This window comes from Castanea sativa, chromosome 9, assembly GCF_040712315.1.
Source record: "Castanea sativa cultivar Marrone di Chiusa Pesio chromosome 9, ASM4071231v1".
Taxonomy (NCBI): Eukaryota; Viridiplantae; Streptophyta; class Magnoliopsida; order Fagales; family Fagaceae; genus Castanea; species Castanea sativa.
The window spans coordinates 41,121,294-41,143,839 of record NC_134021.1 but is presented as its reverse complement, the minus strand read 5'-3'; the positions used below and the strand labels follow the sequence as shown (position 1 = coordinate 41,143,839).

The 22,546-nt window shown below is 33.6% G+C and overlaps 1 protein-coding gene and 1 pseudogene across 2 annotated transcripts; both read right to left on the bottom strand.

The window, feature by feature from the left end:
• Positions 1-3,670: 3,670 nt before the first annotated feature.
• On the bottom strand, positions 3,671-10,434 carry LOC142609366 (GTP-binding protein BRASSINAZOLE INSENSITIVE PALE GREEN 2, chloroplastic). 2 transcript variants are annotated; one of them, XM_075780936.1, is made up of 5 exons: positions 10,210-10,434; positions 8,745-8,861; positions 7,262-8,646; positions 6,229-6,396; positions 3,671-4,499 (listed from the first exon to the last, which is right to left on the bottom strand). In XM_075780936.1, exons 2-5 carry the CDS (start codon positions 8,857-8,859, stop codon positions 4,152-4,154), a joined length of 2,016 nt encoding a protein of 671 aa, XP_075637051.1. In that variant the 5' UTR covers positions 8,860-8,861; positions 10,210-10,434; the 3' UTR covers positions 3,671-4,151. The 2 variants fall into 2 exon arrangements, with proteins under 2 accessions (XP_075637051.1, XP_075637050.1); XM_075780935.1 differs by having other exon boundaries at positions 8,745-8,969; positions 10,210-10,396.
• On the bottom strand, positions 8,888-20,921 carry LOC142609230 (uncharacterized; annotated as a pseudogene).
• Positions 20,922-22,546: the final 1,625 nt, after the last annotated feature.

Below are 22,546 nucleotides of genomic sequence, written 5' to 3'. Positions count from 1 at the left end.
TCTCATGAGTTTACTACTTCTTTCTTTGGACTCCCTTAGATCCACTTGCTTTCTTTGGGGCCTTTTTACTATCTTACAGGCCCATGGACCATTATTCCTGTCATTCGGGCTTCATAATTTTCTTCTCACTTTGTTAATTCTTTTTCCTTATTCCCTCCCATATTATTGGGCTTTTTCTTGTTATTGGGCCTTCTTGCCAAAGTAGGCATCAACACACATTGATTTTTTTATGGTAAATATGTTAAATTAAAACTTGTTAGGCTCTAAAGAGGATATTCTTACAAGCACAAAAGTTATGTGGTTTGAAGAGTGATGTAATTTTTATATATATATATATATATATATAAATTAATTAAAGTAGATAATGATGAAATTTAATCACATGCTTTAAACAATTTTTTAATTATATTTAGCTCAATTTTATAAGAACATAGTGGTCGGTCATAGATAATCTCCTTAAATCATATGAATAATTTGATAAGATGCATAAAAATAAATTTCTAGAACTTCGATTTTCAACTCAAAATTGGTTTATTAATAGGAAGTTATTGTTATTCATCACACTTGCAAGTCTAGGAGTTTTGGATTTAAGTAGTGCAAGTTCCAGTATTGCACTAGTAGTCCCATATCATTTTTGAGTCAAGTATAAAAGAGCCATGGGCAGTGATTACACCTACAAGCCCATTTTTCTCTTGAGTTAAAAAAAGAAAATGTCAAATATCAAGTTATCAAAATTTAAGCTTGCGAAGGAAGACACATTTGCTAGACTACTAGAAATAAATGTGCGTGTGAGTGAGTGAATATCCAACCCTAACAAGTTTCAATTCAACATATTTACTATGAAACAAATAAATGTGCTGATCTTTTCAATTATATTGGAGTTTGGACTTACTTGTCCATGATTTCTTTACTTTGTGTATAATTTTGGGAATCAAAAAATGTTGTACATCTACACTTTGTATAATATGCATATTTTGGATTATATTATTTTATAAATATATGCTTATTATTAATATATAAAGATTTTATTTGTGATCCATTTAAAGCATAGTGTTTAAAGGTAAAATTTTCCACTTTTCTGCTAGTTGGAGAACATTCATTAAAATTAAAAACGATGATAAATATGACAAGTAATCTGCTGTAGCACATTGGTAATTCTTGATGATGATCATAGAATCCAGGTTCAAACCTCGGCAGAGGAAACTCTCTTTTTTCTTTCTCTCTCTCTCTCTCTTTTTAGTGGGCTTTTTTGGGCCTGCTTAAATTGAAATAGTTAAGTAAATAATAATCTGCCTAATTAAAAGAACCTGGTAATAACACACCGAAAATGCTAACTTTCAGTGATTTAAAAAAAAAAAATTTGTTTAGTTATATTTAGTTCAATTTTATAAAGAACACAATGATCGTCATAGATGATCTCCTTAAATCACATGAATAATTTGATAAGATGATTGTATAAAAATAAATTTTTAGAACTTTGATTTTCAAGTCGAAGTTGGCTAATTATTAGGAAGTTATAGTGACTCATCATAATTGCGAGTCTAGAAATTTTGGGTTTAAGTAGTGGCAAACTCCACTATTGCACGAGTGGTCACACGTCATGCTCGAGTCAGGTATAAAAAAGTCATGGGCAGTTATCACACCTACAAGCTCTTTTTTTCTCTTAAGTATTTTTAAAAATTGTCAAATACCAAGTTATCGAAATTTAAGCTTACAAATGAAGATACATTTGCTAGATTACTAGAAATATATGTGTGGATATCCAACATTAACAGGTTTCAATTCAACACATTTATTATGAAACAATTAAATATGCTGATCTTTTTTATTATATTGGAGTTTGGACTTGTCCATGATTTTTTACCTTGTATTTTTGGGAAATCCAAAAAAGTTGTACATCTACACTTATAAATACATGCTTATTATTATTATTATTATTATTATTATTATATAAAGGATTTTATTTGTGATCCATTTAAAGCATAGTGTTTTAAGGTAAAATTTTCCAATTGTTCTTATTAGCTTGTTGGAGAGCATTTAATAAAACAAAAAACGATTATGAATAAGACATGGAATCTGCTGTAGCACATTCGCAATTCTTGATGATTATAGAATCTAGGTTCAAATCCTGGCAGCGGAATTTTTTTTTTCTTCCTTTTTTAAGTGTGTTTATTGAGCTGCTTAAATTAAAAATAATTAAATTTGAGCTGCTTAAATTAAAAATAATTAAATAAAGGGTAAACTACGTATTTGGTCCCTATCCTATACACCATATTTCAATTTGATCCCCAATCTTTCAATTGTGTCAATTTAGTCCCTAACCTTTTAGTACTGTGTCAATTTAGTCCCTATAGTTATCTTTTGGATGAAAATTGATGACGTGTCTAATGGCCAAATTAAAAAATTAGTTTCTGTTGACATGACAATAAACTAAAATTTTATTTTGGCCGTTTGTCATGTAAGCAATTTTCGTCTAATATATAATGACAAGGACTAAATTGACATAACATTAAAAGGTTAGGGACCAAAATGATACAATTAAAAGGTTAAGGACCAAATTGAAATATGGTGTAAAGGTTAAGGACTAAATACGTAGTTTACCCTTAAATAAATAATAACCCGCATAATTAAAAGAATCTGGTAATAAAACAGACCGAAATTGCTAACTTTCAGTGATTTTTTTTTTAAATGTTGTTTTGTTTTGTTTCTATTGGGCCCGCTCTTCTTAGAAATCCCAATTTGAGTGGCCCACTTAAAATTTTTTTATTAAAAAAAAATCTGTTGCATAAATAAAAGACCTTGGTTTTTTTTCTTCCTTTTTTTAGTGTGTTTATTGGGCTGCTTAAATTAAAAATAATTAAATAAATAATAACCCGCATAATTAAAAGAATCTGGTAATAAAACACACCGAAATTGCTAACTTTCAGTGATTTTTTTTTTATAAAATGTTGTTTTGTTTTGTTTCTATTGGGCCCGCTCTTCTTTGAAATCCCAATTTGAGTGGCCCACTTAAAACTTTTTTTTATTAAAAAAAAAATCTGTTGCATAAATAAAAGACCCTGGTTATAAAACACAACTAAAACGCTTACTTTCAGTTATTTTTATTTGTTTTTTGTTTATATAATCGCTTTCAGTGCTTTAATATTTAGAAAATATATTATTTCTTTCACTATGGTTTGAGTATTGCTGTGGATTACAATTTCCCAAATGGGGCTCAAGTGACTACTTAAATTGCTGTAATGCAATATATATATATATATATATATATATATATATATATATATATATATATATATATATATATATATATAAAACACAACTAAAACGCTTACTTTCAGTTATTTTTATTTGTTTTTTGTTTATATAATCGCTTTCAGTGCTTTAATATTTAGAAAATATATTATTTCTTTCACTATGGTTTGAGTATTGCTGTGGATTACAATTTCCCAAATGGGGCTCAAGTGACTACTTAAATTTGCTGTAATGCAATACATTTATATATATATATATATATATTAAGTTAGCCGATTTGATCAGGCAAAAGACTTGCAAAAAATTTAAGCAGATTTGTAACGTGAGATTTTTAGTATTTTGGTGCTACAAATGATACTTGGTAAACAGCAAATTACTACTATTATTGTTATTATGCTGTAGACTTTTCAACAACAAATTACACAATCCTCCAAAATCGACATAAGTTGATCATGTCTCATTAAAAAAGCAGCTAGCAAAATCTTGTACCTAATACATTTACAAAGATACACACTGCATCCAGCATCAGTTATGCACTCCCTTCCCTTGGATATTATTATCAACCAGTTCAAGGGAAACTCACTTGAACTACTCTCTCTCGATAATTCAATTTTACAACAGATGGAGGAGAAGGGATTTGAACCTTAATTCGCTTGGAAAAGAAGACCATATAATGTTACCAAGCTACAAGGCTCTTGGCATTTGAATTGCTAATCTTATTATGGTAAACACTTCTATAATTGAAATAATCTGAAAAATCTGGATGTTCTATAACCTGAAGATTAAAAGCCTATGAAACCTATTTTCTATTCTATACTTAAGCTGGCTTCTTACAGCCTCTCAAGCTCAATCACACTGCTGAATGCACTTAATCTATCAGTTGGGCTTCTTTTTTCTTTTCAAACAGACACATCTGAAAGGAAATCTCTACTCGCCTGTTGAAGCTTTTTCCTTTTTTTAAGTTTAGTTTGGGTGCCACTGGCATCAGATATGGTCTTTGGTTGCCAAAACCCAGGTCTCTCAAGGAATGGTGCTCGGTCAAGAACCAAAGGTTCTCTTAAAGTTATTTCAATGCCATCATACGTCCACAATGCCAAGGTTGCTTCACCTTTGAGACCTAAAGCAAACCAGCCTAAACCAGCCACTGCAATATCAATGCTATTCACATCCCAACTCATTCCGGACACTTTGACTTCCTTCTCTTCCCATTTGCCTAATTGAGAAGTACGATCTGCACCAACGGGAGGCTGAGACAAGGAGAAGCCAAAGAGTTATACAAGCTAAAAAATTTATCAAATGAGCAACAACAACAACAAAAAAAAATCCCCTTTTATGTTCCAAGGCTTTCAAAATTCCAAAATGAGAATCCCTGGCAAAAAAAAAAAAGAGAGTAAAACTAAAATCTTTATTTAAAAAGCAAATGCACTCTTCCCACTTTTCCTAAGGAAAATATTTATTACCAAATACATAAATCAAAATCCTGAAAGTGACATGATCTTATTTCATATCCCTTAGGCAACAGCTTTTCATCATTGATTGTAAAGGAGGAGGAGGAATTAGGGAGGGGGAAGGGGGGAGTTGAGAAAAAGAAAAGCAGTATTCCTTTCATCAGAAAGGATCATTTGAAAGGTAGATTCCCTCAAAGGCAATGTAATTCACTTCAGAGTCTCACAACCTCGGTTAAAGTTCTGGAAAGGCATAAACTTATAGAAAACAAATAAATCAATTACAAATAGCCTACTTTCAGCACTAGCAATTGAATATACATTACTTTAAGACACTTGCATCCCATAATCTTCCAAGTATGCTAGGTTTTGTGAAAGAAATTTAGAAAACAAGGGCATGATTCAAATTATGTATTGCAAATCAGGTTTTATGCCACATCATAGAAGATATATCTTTCCTGATTCGAACAGATAACATATAGTTTGAAGATATTCAGCTCGAGTGTCAACTTGATATGCATGTTTTTAAAATGAGGTCCTGAACAGACTGCTAGCCCTTTGTTCAAGGGCATAGCAAACCCTAGCCGTACCTCTCTCAAATTCAAAGAACTTAGCCACTTTTGGGAGGCCAATAGCATAGACTAATTTCTATCCATTGCTTACCAATTTAAAATTGATGAGCTCCTCTACAAGTTGGTAATGTGTATACCCTACATTCAATCTAAATCTTATTTCTGTCTAATCATCTTCTATTTTTTGTTGGCTAGAAGAGAGTGTATTGGAAATGTTAAAATGGGTACTTATTATCTTATTACCACAAATTCAGAAAGTCTGTTACTGTCTCCAGTTGGGGAAACTCTGGGCCATTCTGATATGCAGGGAAATCACTTTTTACATCTATACATTTAATGAGGAATTTCATAAACTATGGATCTTATAAATCTATGTTGTGTCCTACACTCCTACCTTCTTCCATGGGCCTTCCTATCCTTGCCACCAATTCTTCCTAAATGGTATGGATCTCCATTTCCAGACATATAATCTCATATATGTTATATGCAGCACTCTGCCTCTGAAAATTGCATTAATATGATTTAACTCCTTACTTTTTCATTCCTCCAAATGATTTTTCTCTGTTTCTTAATCTTTTCCTTCAAATAAGATTAACTTCATACAAGCTTGCGCTCATATTTTCCCTTTGCAATGTGTTCTTTTAGAATCTAATCATACTAATTCTTTTCTAAAAGCGCAGAACGGTTTTGGGAGCTATGAAAGAATTTCATCTAAGAGTTCTCCCCCCCCACCCCCACCTTCCCCCCCAAAATTTGTGGTACCTACAGAGACAAAAGCCAATAGCAAATTACTCAACAAATTGCATAAAATTTTAACTAACTTGGTATTTATTTGTTGAATATGTATGAATTCATTAAAGCACAGGCGCAATAGTGCCAGTGGGCCCCAGTAACTGATGCTTAATGCTAAATCCGCTGCATAGAACCAGTTAAATTAAGAGGCAGAGGATGAAATTTACCTGCAACCTAACACCAACATGGTTTTTCCAAATATCTTCAGCATTTTCTACCTTTCCTAAGTGTAGAGATACATTCGGGGATGCCCAAATTGTAACATAAATTGTTTGCACAGAAGCTTGACTAAGGTCTAGTCTCACCAGACCACCAACATGTAAGGCCTGCCCAGCCTGCAAACAAAACATGCTAAAAATATTAGATCCAATAGCATCATAGATTCTGATATAGCTATTACTTTTAGAAAATATTGGAAACATCTACACTGTGATTAATGATGAGGTTCGCAGTATTCAAAAAATATAAAAAAGGAACCTATTCATCTTACATAGAACTGGCACTTCTCTATACAGCTTTTTGAAGTAATAGACACATTAATAGTTTTTTAGAATCTTATAATTTCCAGGAAATGTGCAGTTTTTCCTTGATTCGTTGACAAATGTTTTCCCATATGCCTCCAATTTGAACTAGGATTTATGTTCATATGACTTGGACAACTGTATGTTGCAATCTGAGAAGGAAAATTCTGAAAAGCCCTTAGTTTGCCTTTAAAGGTCAAGCTAAGATTAGGGAACAAGTATGTTTGTCCACTAATAATGAGAACAGGAATCAGTATATCCATCGAGAATGACAAGTTTACAAAATGGATCAGAAGAAAGACAATCTTAAAAGGTAACGTTTATTTTTCTTCAAAATTCTTCAAAAATCATGTTGATGAAATAGAATAATCTTGACTCAATTGGTATATTGAACAGTTCACATGCCACAATGTATAATCAAATGTCAAATTTTAATTAGTTGTAGACAGTCAATGAGTCATTTCATTACTGAGAAGTTTCATCCCCTAGTCTTCCATAAGCTCTTGTTAAAATATATGTGACACTTACATGTACACAACACATGATACATAACTACAATTATATACTATATATGATATATAGATCACAAATTTACAACACATGATACATAACTACAATTATATACTATATATGATATACAGGTCACAAATATTAAGTGTGATAGTAACAAACAACTTGCCTTCATCCTGTAAGTCCGAGGTTGTAGCTCCTTCCGTATTTCAACCATTTTCTGTTCATCCCTATTCAATCTCATGGACATTAAATATGGATGTAGAAGCCCAGGAGTGTCAAACAACTTAGCCTTGGCTGACAAAATCCCTCCGACTCTCAAAATGCCAAGAGTTGTTCCAGGAATTGGAGCTTCTGTAAGCTTGGTAACTTTTGCCCCTTCCTTTTTCGCAAATGCATTGATTAGAGTAGACTTGCCAGCATTCTGAGACCCAATTACCCACACATTCCCTCGAGGACCAGCCAATTCCTTGATGAAGGACAACAGATTCCTCACACCCAAATCCTTATGGGAACTGACCATATAAACCCCAGCTAGCTTGGGTGCCCCTCCAGCCCTAGCACGATGCCGAACCCATCTATCTAACCTCGCAGGTGGAATTTGTGAAGGGAGAAGATCAACCTTTGTAGCCACAAGAACAAGCCGTGGTAACTTTTTGCTAAGCTTGGAGTCATCTTTAGTTCCTTCCAATGCCTTAAACAATGATTTTGCTGCCCGTTTCGGGAACGACCCATCAAAATCAACACAATCAACAACCATAACCACAACAGTAGCAGTGGCATTCCCAGAGGGTTTCATTAACCGGGTAGCAATCAGCCTATCAAAATCAAAATCAGGTATCAAGTTTTCAGCATTTTGGTTCTTCACCTGCCCATAATTCCTCAATGAATGACACCGAGCACACACCGTAACCTCTTCTTTTTCTTTCTCAGCCTCCCTAGCAATTCTCTTCTTTTCTGCTTTCGACAGCATCTTCTTCTTAGCCTTCTCAATTGTGTCCTCTGTAATGTTACCATAACCGACACTAGCAGGAGCAAATCCATCCAAATCCAACTTTACCTCCTCCTTTTCCTCCATTAACTTAGCTTCCCATTCATCAGAATCCCAATCAAACTCACCCTCCACTCCCAAATCACCTTCTTCCACATCAAGCTCCTGAAATTCACCCTCAATGTCATCCACAAACCCCTCTTCTTCTTGTTCATCTTCTTCTTCATCATCATCATCATCATCATAAATTCCATCAAACTCACCCACTATACCCGCCTCACCATCTGACAATTCTGTTGGAACGACCTTCCTTTTCTGATAATACCCAGGAAGGTCTGGGTCCTTATCTTGCATAAAGACCCCACATCCAGGACATATAGGTCCATAGTTCTCATCCTCATCTCTTCCTTCACTCAAAACAGGGTTTCTACCACCTTTTCTTGGTGTTATTCTCCCATTGACATTCTGGGTTGTTTCAACAATAGTTTGCTTGTTCTTTATTGCTAAATTAATAGATGAAACTTTCTTCCTCTGTTTGTCTTTGTCATTCCCTATACTAAAGCCTGAGAGGAAAAAAAAAAACCAGATATTTGGCAATTGAGTTTAGTTAAAGAGAAGTGCAAGAAAGTGAAGGAAAATAGAGAGGGAGATTGAAGTTCACCTGTGAAAAGACAACTTTCTATGATTGGTTTTTCTTGTATAATGCTAGTGCCGAAACATTTCAGGCTCAGCTTGGTGGTTGTTGAAGGAAGAGTTGTAGATAACACCACAGCCATTTCTTCAAGCAACAAAAATGGTAATGTATCAAATTGAATACACAGACACTGCAACAGAAGGAGTCTGGGACTTCAAGGCAGGGAGTGAGGGACTTAGATAAACATAAACGCTGCATTTAGAAGTTCACATGAGATTCAATTGTTTAATCTTTACTTTTCTATTAAAGGCATTCACATCTGGTTTCGCATAGTTCAACCAAATTTCGAAAGAAAAAACAACCTTTTCTATATTAACTACCTACTTTTAAGATGCAGCCCACATCCCACACTCTATCCTTCCATTACTACATAAAAATGTTCTTTCTTTGTAATGGTCATATTTTGAAAAAAGTCATGTGTCTGAAACAGCCATTTTTTAACTTACATTTTTTTTTTTTTGTGGTCATATTTTTTTCACTATAAATGAGAACATTTACTCTCAACTTTGCATTCACCTCAACCAAAGTTCATTTTTCATTTATTGTTTGTTTTCTCTCCATTGCTGGCTAATCTTTTCTCTTTAATGACACAGACTCTGACAATGAGTGGTGATAATTGCAAAAATTGCACATCACATCACTATTCCATGATAATTTTAGTTTTTGCTAGTTACTATTTAATTCAGGTCTGGCATAATTTCCCAATATGCTAAATCCATAAACAAGGGGATTCTGTTTCCTTTTGTAATGTTTTCATTCATCCCACAACCAAATGTGTTTATACTCAATTGAAAAGAAGATGAAGTAGTTGCAGCTTTCGTAAAATGCATAACATGAGTCAACATTAGTGGTTTAAACAATCTAAGGTTACAACCAAACATGATCTTGAAATTTACATGAGTCAATGCTCAAATAAGGTCTAAATAAAATAAGGGCTTAAGTGCACTATTGCTCCCTAAATTTTAGCCCATAAATGATTTTAGTCCTGAAGTTTGAAGTGATCACTTTTAGTCCATTAAACGACCGAGCAAACTAAAAACTAACACCTCATCACCCCACATGGACTAAAGGCAACCACTTGATCATTTCAAGTTTTACAGGAACTAAAAGCGATTACTTTAAGTTTCTTAAAACTAAAAGCGATGACTTTAAACTTCAGGGACTAAATTTGCTCATGGGCTAAGTATATTTTGGTCTAAAATAAGGTGAAAACACACAACAGTAATTTATTCAACAGTTTTTTTTTTTTTTTTGGATCGTTGGCAGTTGCATATGAAAAAGAGTAGGCAAACAGTTCTTCAAAATTCTATAGCACTTTCCCTAAACAAAAATTGATAATAACACAGAAAAATGTAACAAATTTGAGGCAATCTGAAAAGCAAAAGAAAGAAAGTGAAAGCATTACAACAAGAGAGAGAAGAGGATACCATACCAAGAAGAACTATGTGGAGAGCAGGTATTGAACAGAACTCGACGCTGTTCCGTGTGGCTTGTGAATCTTTTGTTCTGGGCCTGAGAGAGAGAGAGAGAGAGAGAGAGAGAGCTGTGGTGTGAGTGAACTTTGATTTCTGTTCAAAATCGAAAGAGAGACGTTGGGAGAGCTATGGTCTGAGTTCTGTTTCTGATAGAACGAAGCTCGCTAAAATAAGGATAACACAAAACGGAGCACTTTGGAAGAGCATTTTTTTAAATTAATTAATTTTACAATTTTATAAGTTGCGTTGGTGGTACAATTCAAATTATTTTAGTAATAATGATGTAAAAGTAATGCCGTAATAATCATTATTCTTTATAAAATAAAATAAAATCATAATTTCCCACTGTCATGATTATGAAACAATTTATTAAATTTAGTCAATAACATCTTCTCAAAAAAATTTAGTCAATAACATTTTTTTTTGTGTGGATTTTGTTAAGTTATTCAGGAAAATTTTCTATGAAAAATAACAAAAGCAACTGATTTTTTGACTAGTTTTTATATTTCTTAAGAAATTTGTATTAAAACTTTCTTAATGGTTCATTAATAAATATCATAAGGACACTTGTTAACTAACCTTTGTTTTTATTTAGAAACAAGAGCATCTAGAAGCACGCTTGGAAAAAATTTATTTGCACGGTACACACACACACAAAAAAAAAAAAAAAAAAAACTAACTGAGACATAAGGCAAAAAGCAAAAAAACAAAGAGAAATCAAATGCATATTAGAGGTCTTTGAGTGCTTGAGTATGTAGTATAGTCTCCCAATCCTATGCACACCAAACTATTACAAGGTTGTAGTTGGGAAAAAGTTACTACAAGGTAAATTTTTTTGAGAGTGAACTAAAAAAGCTGGTACAATTTCATGAAATATGGATATTACGAAGATTTAAAAACTACTAATCAACCGCTTGAAGTTGCATTGTTGTTTAAAAATTTGAAGATTTCTAAATAACTATTGGGATGTGGCCATCTGGGTGTTTTAATAAATAAATAAAAAACCTTTGAGAATGCTTGATAGGTAGTCAATTTTTTAGTGAATTTTAACTTAAAGATGCTGTACACAAGAATCCTTTTCATTTCAAAAACTGCACATTAATTAAATCACAATCATTTTCTCAATCTTATCAAAATTGAATGACTAGTTGATCTCTCTCTCTCTCTCTCTCTCTCTCTCTCTCTCTCTCTCTCTCTCTCTCAATACACTAACACCATAAAATGAAGGACATGTAGCCCAGGGACGAAGGTAGCCTTTGACTTGGGGGGCATTGGCCCCGAAATTTTTTTTAAAATAATATATACTAGGTATTAATTTTACTAATTTTGTTCTATAAAATTACACTTTGTCCCTTTATAATATCATTAATTCTTTTAAGGCTAATGTTATAACCACAATTTTTTTAATAATATTTTTATAAACTATTAAGGTAGCAAATTCTTATTAGTTTGCATCTAGACCTAGCACTTTTTTACTTACCAATAACCACTTACCATATCAGTAATTTGTAAAAAAAAATTGTAACTTTCGCATTTTCTTCTTCTTAAAGACCATAAAAAAAATTTATAAATCTAAATTTTAAAGCAAAATATACAAGCCTAAAAGAATTAGCCCAACAACAAAAATTACCAATAGTGAAGCTAAAAAAAATTAAGTCTAATTAATCAATTTTACCCAAAACAAACAACTCGATCTTTAAAAAAATTTCAAACAAAATAATTGTCCTTACCCAACAACCTTTTAGGTCTAAACAAAAGGAACCTTAATTACAAAATAAAATCATTAATATGTCAAAAATTTTATTAAATAAAATATAAAATATGGAACAATAATTATCCTTTTATAAAATATTCATCTCCAAATTTTATTACATGCATGTGTAGTCCTCACACTACGACACATTAAAATATTTCACAAGCATACTGAGGGTCCGTTTGGATAGAACTTATTTTGCTGAAACTGAAAACTGAAAACTGAAAACACTGTAGCAAAATAATTTTTAAATGTGTGAATAATTCTGCGGGACCTATTTTTAATGAAAAAGTTATTAAAAAGTGAAATTTGTGGGACCCGTGAACAGTGTATTTGTGCACTGTTTATGGCTGAAAAGTCAATATATGCTGCTGGGTAAAAAAAAAAAAAAAAAAAAGCAAAAACGCGACGTGGACGCACAAACGCGGATCCAAACGCCCTCTGAGTGTCTGCAGAATACTTAGAACAAGTGCTGAAATTGAGAAAAAGAAAGTTATCATCGTCCAAGGGGCTCAGAAATGATCGTGCATAAATTGAAACGTCAAGCGATGAAATTTGTTCAAGAAGTGCTGGTGAATTTGGGATTTGACATCAATATATATTTCAGGGTTAGCTGCCAAGTCCTTAGATATATATGTCATTGAAGAGTTGAGCCACTTCTTCATCGCTGGAAAGGAAGTGGTACAGTATACCAGCTTTCCTTAGATCCATAACATCTTTGGCTTCATCAATTAGTTCATCAAGGAAGCATATGTAAGAGGTGACTCCATAGTCATTTTGGAAATTCGGAACATCTCATAGGCTATCAAGTTCAAGAACTTCGATTTCGTTGTGTCATCAACAGTGATTGGAGGTAGGTAAAGGCGTCCATAAAGGAATTTTGCAAAAGATATGTTTCTCAAGCAACTATTCCTACTTGGTTTCAAATGAATACCAACACGTTTAAGCCCCTGCAGTTTGACATAAGATTGCAATTCTTTAAACTCTTGTCTAATTTGGAAGATATCTGAAAGTGGTTGTGGTTTACCCAATAGAGTTGTCCTCCGAAGGTCAAGAAGATGGATGGGTTCTCCATCCATTGATATCCTTAGTTCTTCTGGCTTCTCTTGTGAATGAAGACTTTCTTGATTTGGAAAGTAATTGTTAATGGAATCCTCCAACTCCTTTTTTATCTCACTCAAGCTCATCAACCATTTGAGGAGACGACAGGGAAGTTGGTTCTCCAGCAAAAATATATCCTGTTGTCCAAAGACCACAAAGTCCATTTTTATATTTAAATCTTTGAACTTTTTGTGAGTCGCGCAGCATATGTATTGCAGTACTGCACAGCCATCCAGGAACAAAAGCCAAGCTAGGGCAGTGGCAGCTCTAGGATTATTTATCAGGGTGTTTCTCGGTGGGCTTGTTCTGTTATAATTTTTTTTTTCTTCAGATTCTCTGTTACAATTTTTTCTTTTTTAGATTTAAGTTCGAATTTTTTTTAGCTTTTTCTTTTTGCTTGAAAGCAATGTTATGAATACCGTTTTGGACCATGTTTCGGTTTGTTTAGTAGAACGGAATATTTTTATACAGATCTATTTCGTCGTACCGTTTCAGGGTGTTTCGGGGTTTTTAAAAAAAATTAAAAATAATATATATTTATATTTTCTTATACAACATAAAATTATTGATCTAAATAAATAAACCTCAAATAAAACAAATCATTTAGTTTTCCTTTTTTGACACTCAAATCATTTAGTTATTACATAACAATTACTATTTTAGAATATTAAAACATAAATATGTAATTAAATAATGAAAAACAACAACAAAAAATAGTACAATAAGAGTGTATATATGTATATCATATTGGGAAGAGGCAAGACTCAATAAATAAGTTTGAAAGAATATTTTGTTAGCTTTTTGAGTTTTGTCACGTGGGTGGGGTTAGCAAGCTAAAAGTCTAAAAAACAAACTAAAGAAAAAACTTGACAAAGCAAAAACTAGAGTAAAAAAAGAAAGAAGAGGTAGACTAGCAGAACGTCTGAGACGAAGCAAAGAAGACGAAAAGGAAGAAGAAGAAAGGGCGACCTTTGCAATAGCTGGATTTGTTTTTTAGGCATTCGATGCAAGTAATGACATGTTGTGCTGACAAGTTTGTTAGTTTAAGAGTTTTTCTTTTTTTCTTCTAAAAATTGGTACCAGCCAAAATGTAACAAATAATCTACCAAAATTTAAATTTATTGGCATAAAATTTTTTTGAGAATGTTCCTAATTTTTTTTGAGGGTGTTCCTAATTTTTTTTAAAGGTAGGTAAATAAAATTTTTTTATTATATATATATATATATATATATATATATAAAAATTTAAAAAAAAAAAAAAAAGAATTCAGGTCAGGGTGGTCCTAGGACCACCCTCACCTATATGTGGCGCCGCCAGTGAGCTAGGGACTCATTATTATAGTCCTTGGTGACCTCCACCTCGTAGCATTCCCTCAGTTCTTTGATCTTCTCCCCAATCTTACTGTATAAATCTCTTATACCCTTGCCGCTACTTTTGATGAAATCATATGCCAAGACGAGCTTATACTTCTCTCGAAGCTGGTACTTTGGCATACCATGATGGATATATAGGACCTAGTGATACAACTCTTGGCTCGAAGTACTTCTTGAAATCCTTGCGATCTCGTAGCCAGAATATGACCTTCTGTATCTTTGGTGTTGGACATCCATTCATGGCATTGTCTCCTGCACTTGTTATCATGTTAAACGTAGCATCCAGGGTTGTGTTTTGCATTGATTTGCTCTCTGTATCGGCCTCCTCAGTGGCACAAATGTTTGTTTCACCAGGTTCACTCGAATCTATATGGTTCAAAGCAAGTTTGCGCCGAAGAAGACAACTGAAAATCTGGTAACTCAGGCTCAGGGCAGTGGAATTTTACGTGGCAACTTTAGTTTGAGAAATTTTGGACTGTTGCGCTTAATTATTAATTTTTATGTTTTGGACTAAGTATAAGCTCCATTCCGAAGCAACTATATATTTTATGACTGGCTAATTATAGCAAGCTTGGAATATATTGTACAGGGCAATCTACAAGATATGTGGTGAAAAAATACTTTAAAAAAAGCAGAAGAAGAAATTGTAGTCGCTTTTGCCCTTTGGCTTTCATAATTCATTACATATAAAATATTTCGGAATAAACTATATTTGATAATGAGCAAGATTGGGATTAAAACCTGTGTAAGTCCATGAAATTCTTTGCTATTTTACTAGGTTTATGCTAAAATATTACTATAAATGGTGAAAAATGCTGGTTCCTTCACACTTTATTTACGTTGAAAGTTGGTATGATATATTTTTGTGACGGACTGAGTGTTTATGCTTTATCTTTGCATCAAGTGATGTATAAATTAAAAAACACATATTTGTCATAGCCTGTGGGTTCAATCTACCAATATACTATAAAATAAAATTACCTAGGCTATGGGAAACGAAGTGTTGGCTGTAAAATTAAGAGACGTTTTAAAAAAAAGTTAATATAGTACTTTTAAGTACGGTGTAATGAGTGTGGCTCACCCCAATCCACAGCACGCTTAAGTGTTAACTTGTAAGTGGTGAATCTAAATCCATTTTTTCAGGAGTGTTAGTGGTGATTTTCTGTGTAAGTAATGTAATCAATCATAGTTGGATACCTAGGCATATTATGAAATTGGGTATGTTTGTAGGCAAACTGAGGAAACAATAACTAGTATTTTCCTAAGCAACGAAATGATGAGGTGTTTTGACCGGCTATATCCTTGGAAGTTACCATTTAAAAAAAAAACAAAAATACGAAACAAAAAAACCACTTGTACATTTTTATATTTTGTGAGAATAGTTTCTCGACCAATAGTCTTTTCTACGCTTAAGAGTTACACCAAAAATCAAACATTGTTTTCCCGCAACTGCAAGTTTAAAGGTAAAGGTGTGCAGCCAACCCACCAAAACCGACCCGACCTGACCCGACCCAATATAATCTATTGTGTTGGCTCGGTTTTTAGGGGTTGGTGGGTTTGGTTGGGTTATGACAATTTTTTTAATAGTGGGTCGGGTTGAGTTTGGGGTCATAACAATCACAAACCCGCCTAACTTGACCCAACCCACATAGTTTTTTATTTAATTTCTTTACCCTTTTGGCTCTTCCTATACAAAACTCAATTACCTCACAAACTCTAACAATTTTATTTCTCTCTCTGTCGCATCCTACTCCCACCCTCTCACTCCACTCCTATTTGTTTATAACTGAGTTGGGATATTAGTTCATGTATATTTTGTTTATCAACTCAATTGAATACATTTTCTTTATAAGCGAGTTGAAATACTAGTTCATGTATATTTTGTTTATCAACTCAGGTGGCAAATGTGATATTTTTTTCTGCTCAATTTAATAATAATATTAATAAAAATAAAAATAAAAACTGTCCAACCCATGGGTTCAACCCAACCCATGCACACCCCTATTCAAAAGTTAGAATTAGGGGTGAGCAGTTACCGAACCTCATAGACAAAACCGAGCCTCACTGACTAAACCGCACTGAACTTTGGGCCGATCGAAGGAGCCAATGCCGGTGAACAGAATCTGGTGACCCTTTTGACACTAGTGAGGTGGTATAGTCGGAGTTGATTTTTAAAACCGATACACAAACCGTACCGACAGATTCATATATAGAGACAGGAATAAGGAGAAAAACTATGTTGCAATCACATCTATTTTTTTTTTCCTGAACCTTTAGTCATCTGCTCAAATCTGCCCCAATTTTGTGCAAATCCGCCTCTTGCCCTTTCTGTTTGCATAGCTCTAAGTAGTATGGTAAAAATAAAAAGAAGATAAAAAGAGAAGAGACCGACAAACTTGGGCAGCAAAATGAAGAAGAAGACAGGTAGAGAATAAACGGTTTGAGACTTGAATGTTGAATCTTGAGAAATGAAAAAAAAATAAATTACAAAGTTATATTGGTAGAACACATGGGAGGGGTAGAGATTAGTATGTAGGTAATATTGCTTCGAGCTGTACTTCTATTTTCTAGACTACAATGCTATAGCCTATAGGTGCCTGATATGTTGCAGGTTTGGTGACTTTTTTTTTTTTGATGAAAGGTTTGGTGACTACTAGTCATATTGCTTTATACTTTTATAAATATTAAAGTAATCAATCAAAAAAATTTCTAAATTAAAATGAATAGCATCGCATTTCTATAGTTTGAGTAAAAAATAATAATAAGTAATATTGTGATTGAGTAATAACTAACATTTTTTATTTATTTTTCAAACTAAAAAAACTGATGAAACTGACTGGAAAAAACCGCACCGCTGTAGGTTGAAAGATCAACCCTTGGCAGTGTGCATCGGTTCTGGTTATGGGAAAACCGATTTCTATTGATTCGGTGATAATCAAATTTGAAAAAAAAAAGGCACCGACCAAACGCGCACACTTCTAGTTAGAATGTAACATCTAGATATTTTCATTTCTTTGTTGATTTTATTTACTTTAAAAATATATATTTCATTTGTTTCTGTTTGATAAAGTTTAAGCCAATAGATGAACAAAATAATGAAACAAACTAGAAAAACACAACAAAAAACATATAGAAAGCCAAATGAGTTTTTTTTTTTTTTTTTTTTTTTTTTTTGTAAATCACTCTTTGGCAAAATGGAATATTATAATTAAATTAATAATTTGGTCATTAGATTTAAAATATGAGATAATCAGTCAATGACTCAAAATTTGAATCAAAATGTCTGTCATTTTTAATATATATATATATTACGAGTCTACGACGTGAAAAAAGAGTAAGGGAAGGCCTTAATTAACGGAGGAGATGGAAGTTCCCCTAAATCAAGCAAGTAAAGAAAAGCTTTAAAAAAAATTCATTAATAACATTCTTGGATGTGATTTACAATCGTTGAGATAACCTAAGGACTGATTTGGAGGCAAGATCAGAAAAAGAAGAGATTATTCAAACAATTGGAGGAGAGCTTTTTACGAAGTTTCCTGCCAATTGGCAATTGACAATGGGGTAAAAAGGAGCAATCTTAATTCATGAATAAGAATATATAGTATATAAGAGTGATGTTAAAAATATTAGAAACTTTATTTATATGAAATTTATAAATCGATATGTTACTAAGGACAAAGTTTAGCTACAAAATTAGTTGTAGCCTAAGGTTACAATCGTACTCAATATCTTTTTATTGAATGTAAATTTTAACAAATCCACCATTGAATTACATGTTTTTCTTATAGTCAATGGCACAGATTGTGAGTTGGTGGGATGAACTCTGGAAGACTTTGGCCCAAATGAAGCGTACTCATCTTCCCACTCATCACCAACCAAGGTGAAAGAGACAAAAAAGAATCAAGTGAAGTGTGTGCAAATAAATATTGAATGAGCCTTTATCAAGATTAAGAAATAAAACACATTGGAATCACACTCTCTATCCCCAATGGAGTCGTCATTGTGGGCGCAGTGGGTCGGGGGAAGTACGCCTCGGCCGAGTGTACTGGGATGGAGAAAAAAAAAATGGAGTCACCACCTAGATTAGATTTAGGAACCATAAATATAGCGCTCTTTGTGGAAGGGTTGATCTACTACCAGAGCATGTGTCCAGAGTTTAGGTATGAGGGTAGGAAGGTGTTAGGCACCCAACCCCACCCCACCCGACCCGTAGGTCAGCTTCCACTCATTGTATCTTATGTCTAAATCTCACTAAAGACATATCCAAAACTTGTATTCTAGACACACATACATACTAGTATACATCTAAGCATACAACATGACATTTTCATCCTAAAACCCTAACATACATCTATCATGCATCTCAAACCCTAGCATACATCTATCACACATGGCATCATATCATATTCAAGACAGAAACATAGACATGGCAGCAATGAAACATGTTATAGGCAACTAAACATCAAAAACACATCATTCAACCAAGCATGTTAATACTCATCAACAAAAGGAAATGCATGTTCATATGAATGCATGATTACCTCATTGCACCATAGCACCTATGCATCAATGCATGGTCATATCATATGCATGTTCATGGTATATCAAATAAAGAGAAGAAATTAAACCCTAATCTAACATGTGAAAGATAAACAACAAACAAACAAGGAAGCAGAGACTCAAAAACATGAAACCAAACCAAGTAGAGGCATATTACATAAAAGAAATAAAGAAACAAAAGCACAAAGGTTCACATTAGAGTTTCTAGGCATGAGTATTCATGTGCATACATAGGCCTTATACGCAGCCCAGTTGTATGCGTATATGCGTGCGCATGCAGTAAGCATGTGTAGGCATACACGCCCTAAAACCCTAACCCAGAAATACAAGAACACAACAGAACAAAAACCTTATATCTAGCTACCTAGCATGCTTAAAATTGTAAAGGGAACGTAAAACTAAGCTAAACAAACATGTTATAACACAAAGAAAGAAAGAAAACAAAGTAAATGAAGATCAGAACAAGGAAATAAAAGAAAAGGGGCTCAGATATCATATCTCAAAATACAAAGCTCCTTAGCTCGATTTTGACCGTTCCCCTTAGTGAATTTATTCAAAATTAAACAAAGAAGTGATTAGTAAACTTGAAACTCGAAGACCAAAGCCAAAAAAGGCCTCAATCAGAAAAATATTAACTTGGGGATGTTTTGTGAAAAAACCGTCTTTGATTCACTATTTCTAGTGAACCTTGTGTTTCCCTTAGGATTTTCTGTGTCTTTTGAAAAGGTATCATGTATGGCATTTTATAGTTTGAAAATGGGGGTTTGGAACGGCTCCAGACAATGTGAGATTTGTTTCAAAACCAAACTTTAATGTAGAAAACTTGTCTTTCATAGTTTCTGAAACCTTAGCATGTGTACGCGTGCCCATGTATGTGTACGCATGCATGAAGTATGCGTTCGTAGAGCTTGAACATGAGTGCACATACACGTGTATGCATACGCATGCCCTAGAGTTTCCATGGCCTTTATTTTCCAAAAATAGCTTATTTAATTCATAAAAGAGTTATATTTTCCAAAAATACTTTCCTTAAGTCAATTTCAATTTGATTAGGCCCTAAACCAACCTTGGGCTTTGAAATTCCGACATCATTAGGGAACGAGGGCTTGAGTTGTAAGCGGTATAAAATGCGGTGTCTACACCTGGGACATTAAATTCTCCTTGATATCCGCCAACAACTTAGCACATTCCTTATCAGTAGCTTGCCCCACCATGGGTTCAACCTTTGTGGTTGCCGATCGCTGGACTTGACTTCCTTGCCCCTCCCCCAGTATCATTCTAACTAGCCTTTTTCTCTGCTGCATAAAAAACCAGGACAACCACCATTGGCTTCTTATGTAACGGAGCAAATGGGGCATGAATCCACGGCCCGTATTCTTGATCCCCGGCTTCCAACGTACCATCACTTTCAATCCAAAGATCGCAATCTCTATCAACATGATTAAGTCATCTACACCAGTAGCAGATATTAGGAAGGTGTTCGTACTTGAAGGAGACCCAACCTTCTTTACTATCTTCAATGGAGAATATACAACTTTGACAAAGAGGTAGATTAACATCCACCCTTACTCGAACTCGTATAAAGCTACCACCTTCCACTTCTAAAACTTATGGAGTTCGATCAACCTCGTCAACCAATTCACACAACTTCTTTGCTACGTCCCGATTCAAATAGCGAACCAGAATATCGTGTACTTGCACCCATAGAGATACCTTGTCAAACAACAAATCAGTAATGAGAGTATCAATTTCATATCTTTGAAGAATTACAAGGTGTTTGTCAAAACTCCAAGGCTCGACTTGTAAAATTTTTTCCACCTCTTCTTCGTTTAAACACAAACAGAATTATATAATCACCTGCACTCCTGACTTTAAAGCCATTCCTAGACCGCCAGAGAGGACTAAAGGTTTGGATACTGGCCTCAATATTTAGTGCCCTCTTTGTTTGGAATTTTGCCACAATAATGTATTCATCTATGCCAAGTTCTTTCTTCAAACAAGCTCGCCCCCCTTCTCTATCGTTCAGGGACATCTTACCCCATCGTTCTGTTAAGTCCTCCATGAAATAGAGTAAGGCTAAAAAGACTTACAAAATTTCCCAAACCCCCACAAAGAAAGGAACCACAAACCTACAAGTAACAGTATTACCTGAGGGACTACAAGCCTTACAAGAAGGAACAATCCAATTCTACAGCCAAAGCGAAGGAGGACTCGCTATGTTTTTGAGATATTAATTTGGCATGTTTAAGAAGTGCTAAGAAAAAAAAAATTATTGTGTTTTAGGGTTACTAACTTATTCCCCAAGCTATAGTTTTTTTTTGGTAAAATATTATTTTGGTCCTTAAACTTTAACAAAAGTTTGTTTTTCGTCCCTAAACTTTAAAAGGTTCTTTTTTCATCGCTAAAATTTGTAAAGAGTTTTTTCAAAAGTTTAGAGACAACAATAGGGATGAAAAAAAAAAAAAGCTTTTTTCCAATAGTTTAGGGATGAAAAATAAACTTTTAGTAAATTTAAGGGCATAAATGAAATATTGTTAATATTTTAGGGATGAAATATGAACTTTTCAATAGTTTAAGGATGAAAAATGAACTTCTTAAAGTTTAAGATTGAAAAACAAACTTTTAGTAAAGTTTAGGAACCAAAATAATATTTTACCTTTTTTTTTTTTTGTGAAACTACAATGTTGGTCCCTTAAGTTTATCTATTGTGCACTTTTGGTCCCTGAAGTTTCAAGTAAGCGCTATAGGTACTTGAAGTTTAAAAAATGAGTATTATTGATCTTTCTATTAACTTCCGTTAATTTGTTTTACCATGTGTCTAACGAAGCAATGACGTGGCATTTTTTAAATGACACATGGCAAACTTTTATTATTAAATTCCCATTCCTTTAACTGATAATTTCCCATTTTTATGCCCATTTGTTTCTTCTTCTTCTTTCTAGTTTCTCCTACTACACTGCACTGCAGTAGCTTTCTTTAAATTATGAACTTAGGATTTGATTAGTTTGAGGTGTTTTGACTTTTGTGATTTTATAATCATTTTGGTGAGAGAGATGGTTAGTCCATTAGAATGAATTGTCATTCTTCAACTTGGCTAAGCCCATAAGATGACATCGGCTGGAGAGTACAACATCACGTTGAGAAGATGATATAGGACAAACGACGATGTGACGGTGGGAGGACTCAGGACTCTCTTACTGTTTTAGAGACAGAGGTCACCGTCGTTAGAGTCTTTCTTGGCTCCGGTTAACGATTGTAGCTATGGTACAAACCCATTAAGGTCTTTCAGTGTGCAACTCTCTCTCTATGTTGTTAGATTTGTTTCTAAAATAAGGGGTTTGATATGTTGAAAGACCCAAATATTTGGGTTGATCTGTTTCTTATGGGTAAATATCTGATGTGTATTTTTTTCTTTTTTGAGCAAAGAATGATATAATGTGTAATTTTTTAATAATAAAAGGATTGTCATGTCATTTAAAAAATGCTATATCATTATTCCGTTAGAC

What these genes read in the sequence shown, in the direction of transcription:
- LOC142609366 (XM_075780936.1), bottom strand. Translation starts at nt 8,859, where the DNA reads ATGGCTGTGGTGTTATCTACAACTCTTCCTTCAACAACCACCAAGCTG. An exon ending in AGAAAGTTGTCTTTTCACAG is followed by an intron (nt 8,647 to 8,744) that starts GTGAACTTCAAT and finishes TTTTCCTCTCAG; the next exon opens with GCTTTAGTATAGGGAATGAC. An exon ending in CTCGGACTTACAGGATGAAG is followed by an intron (nt 6,397 to 7,261) that starts GCAAGTTGTTTG and finishes TTTTGTTTGCAG; the next exon opens with GCTGGGCAGGCCTTACATGT.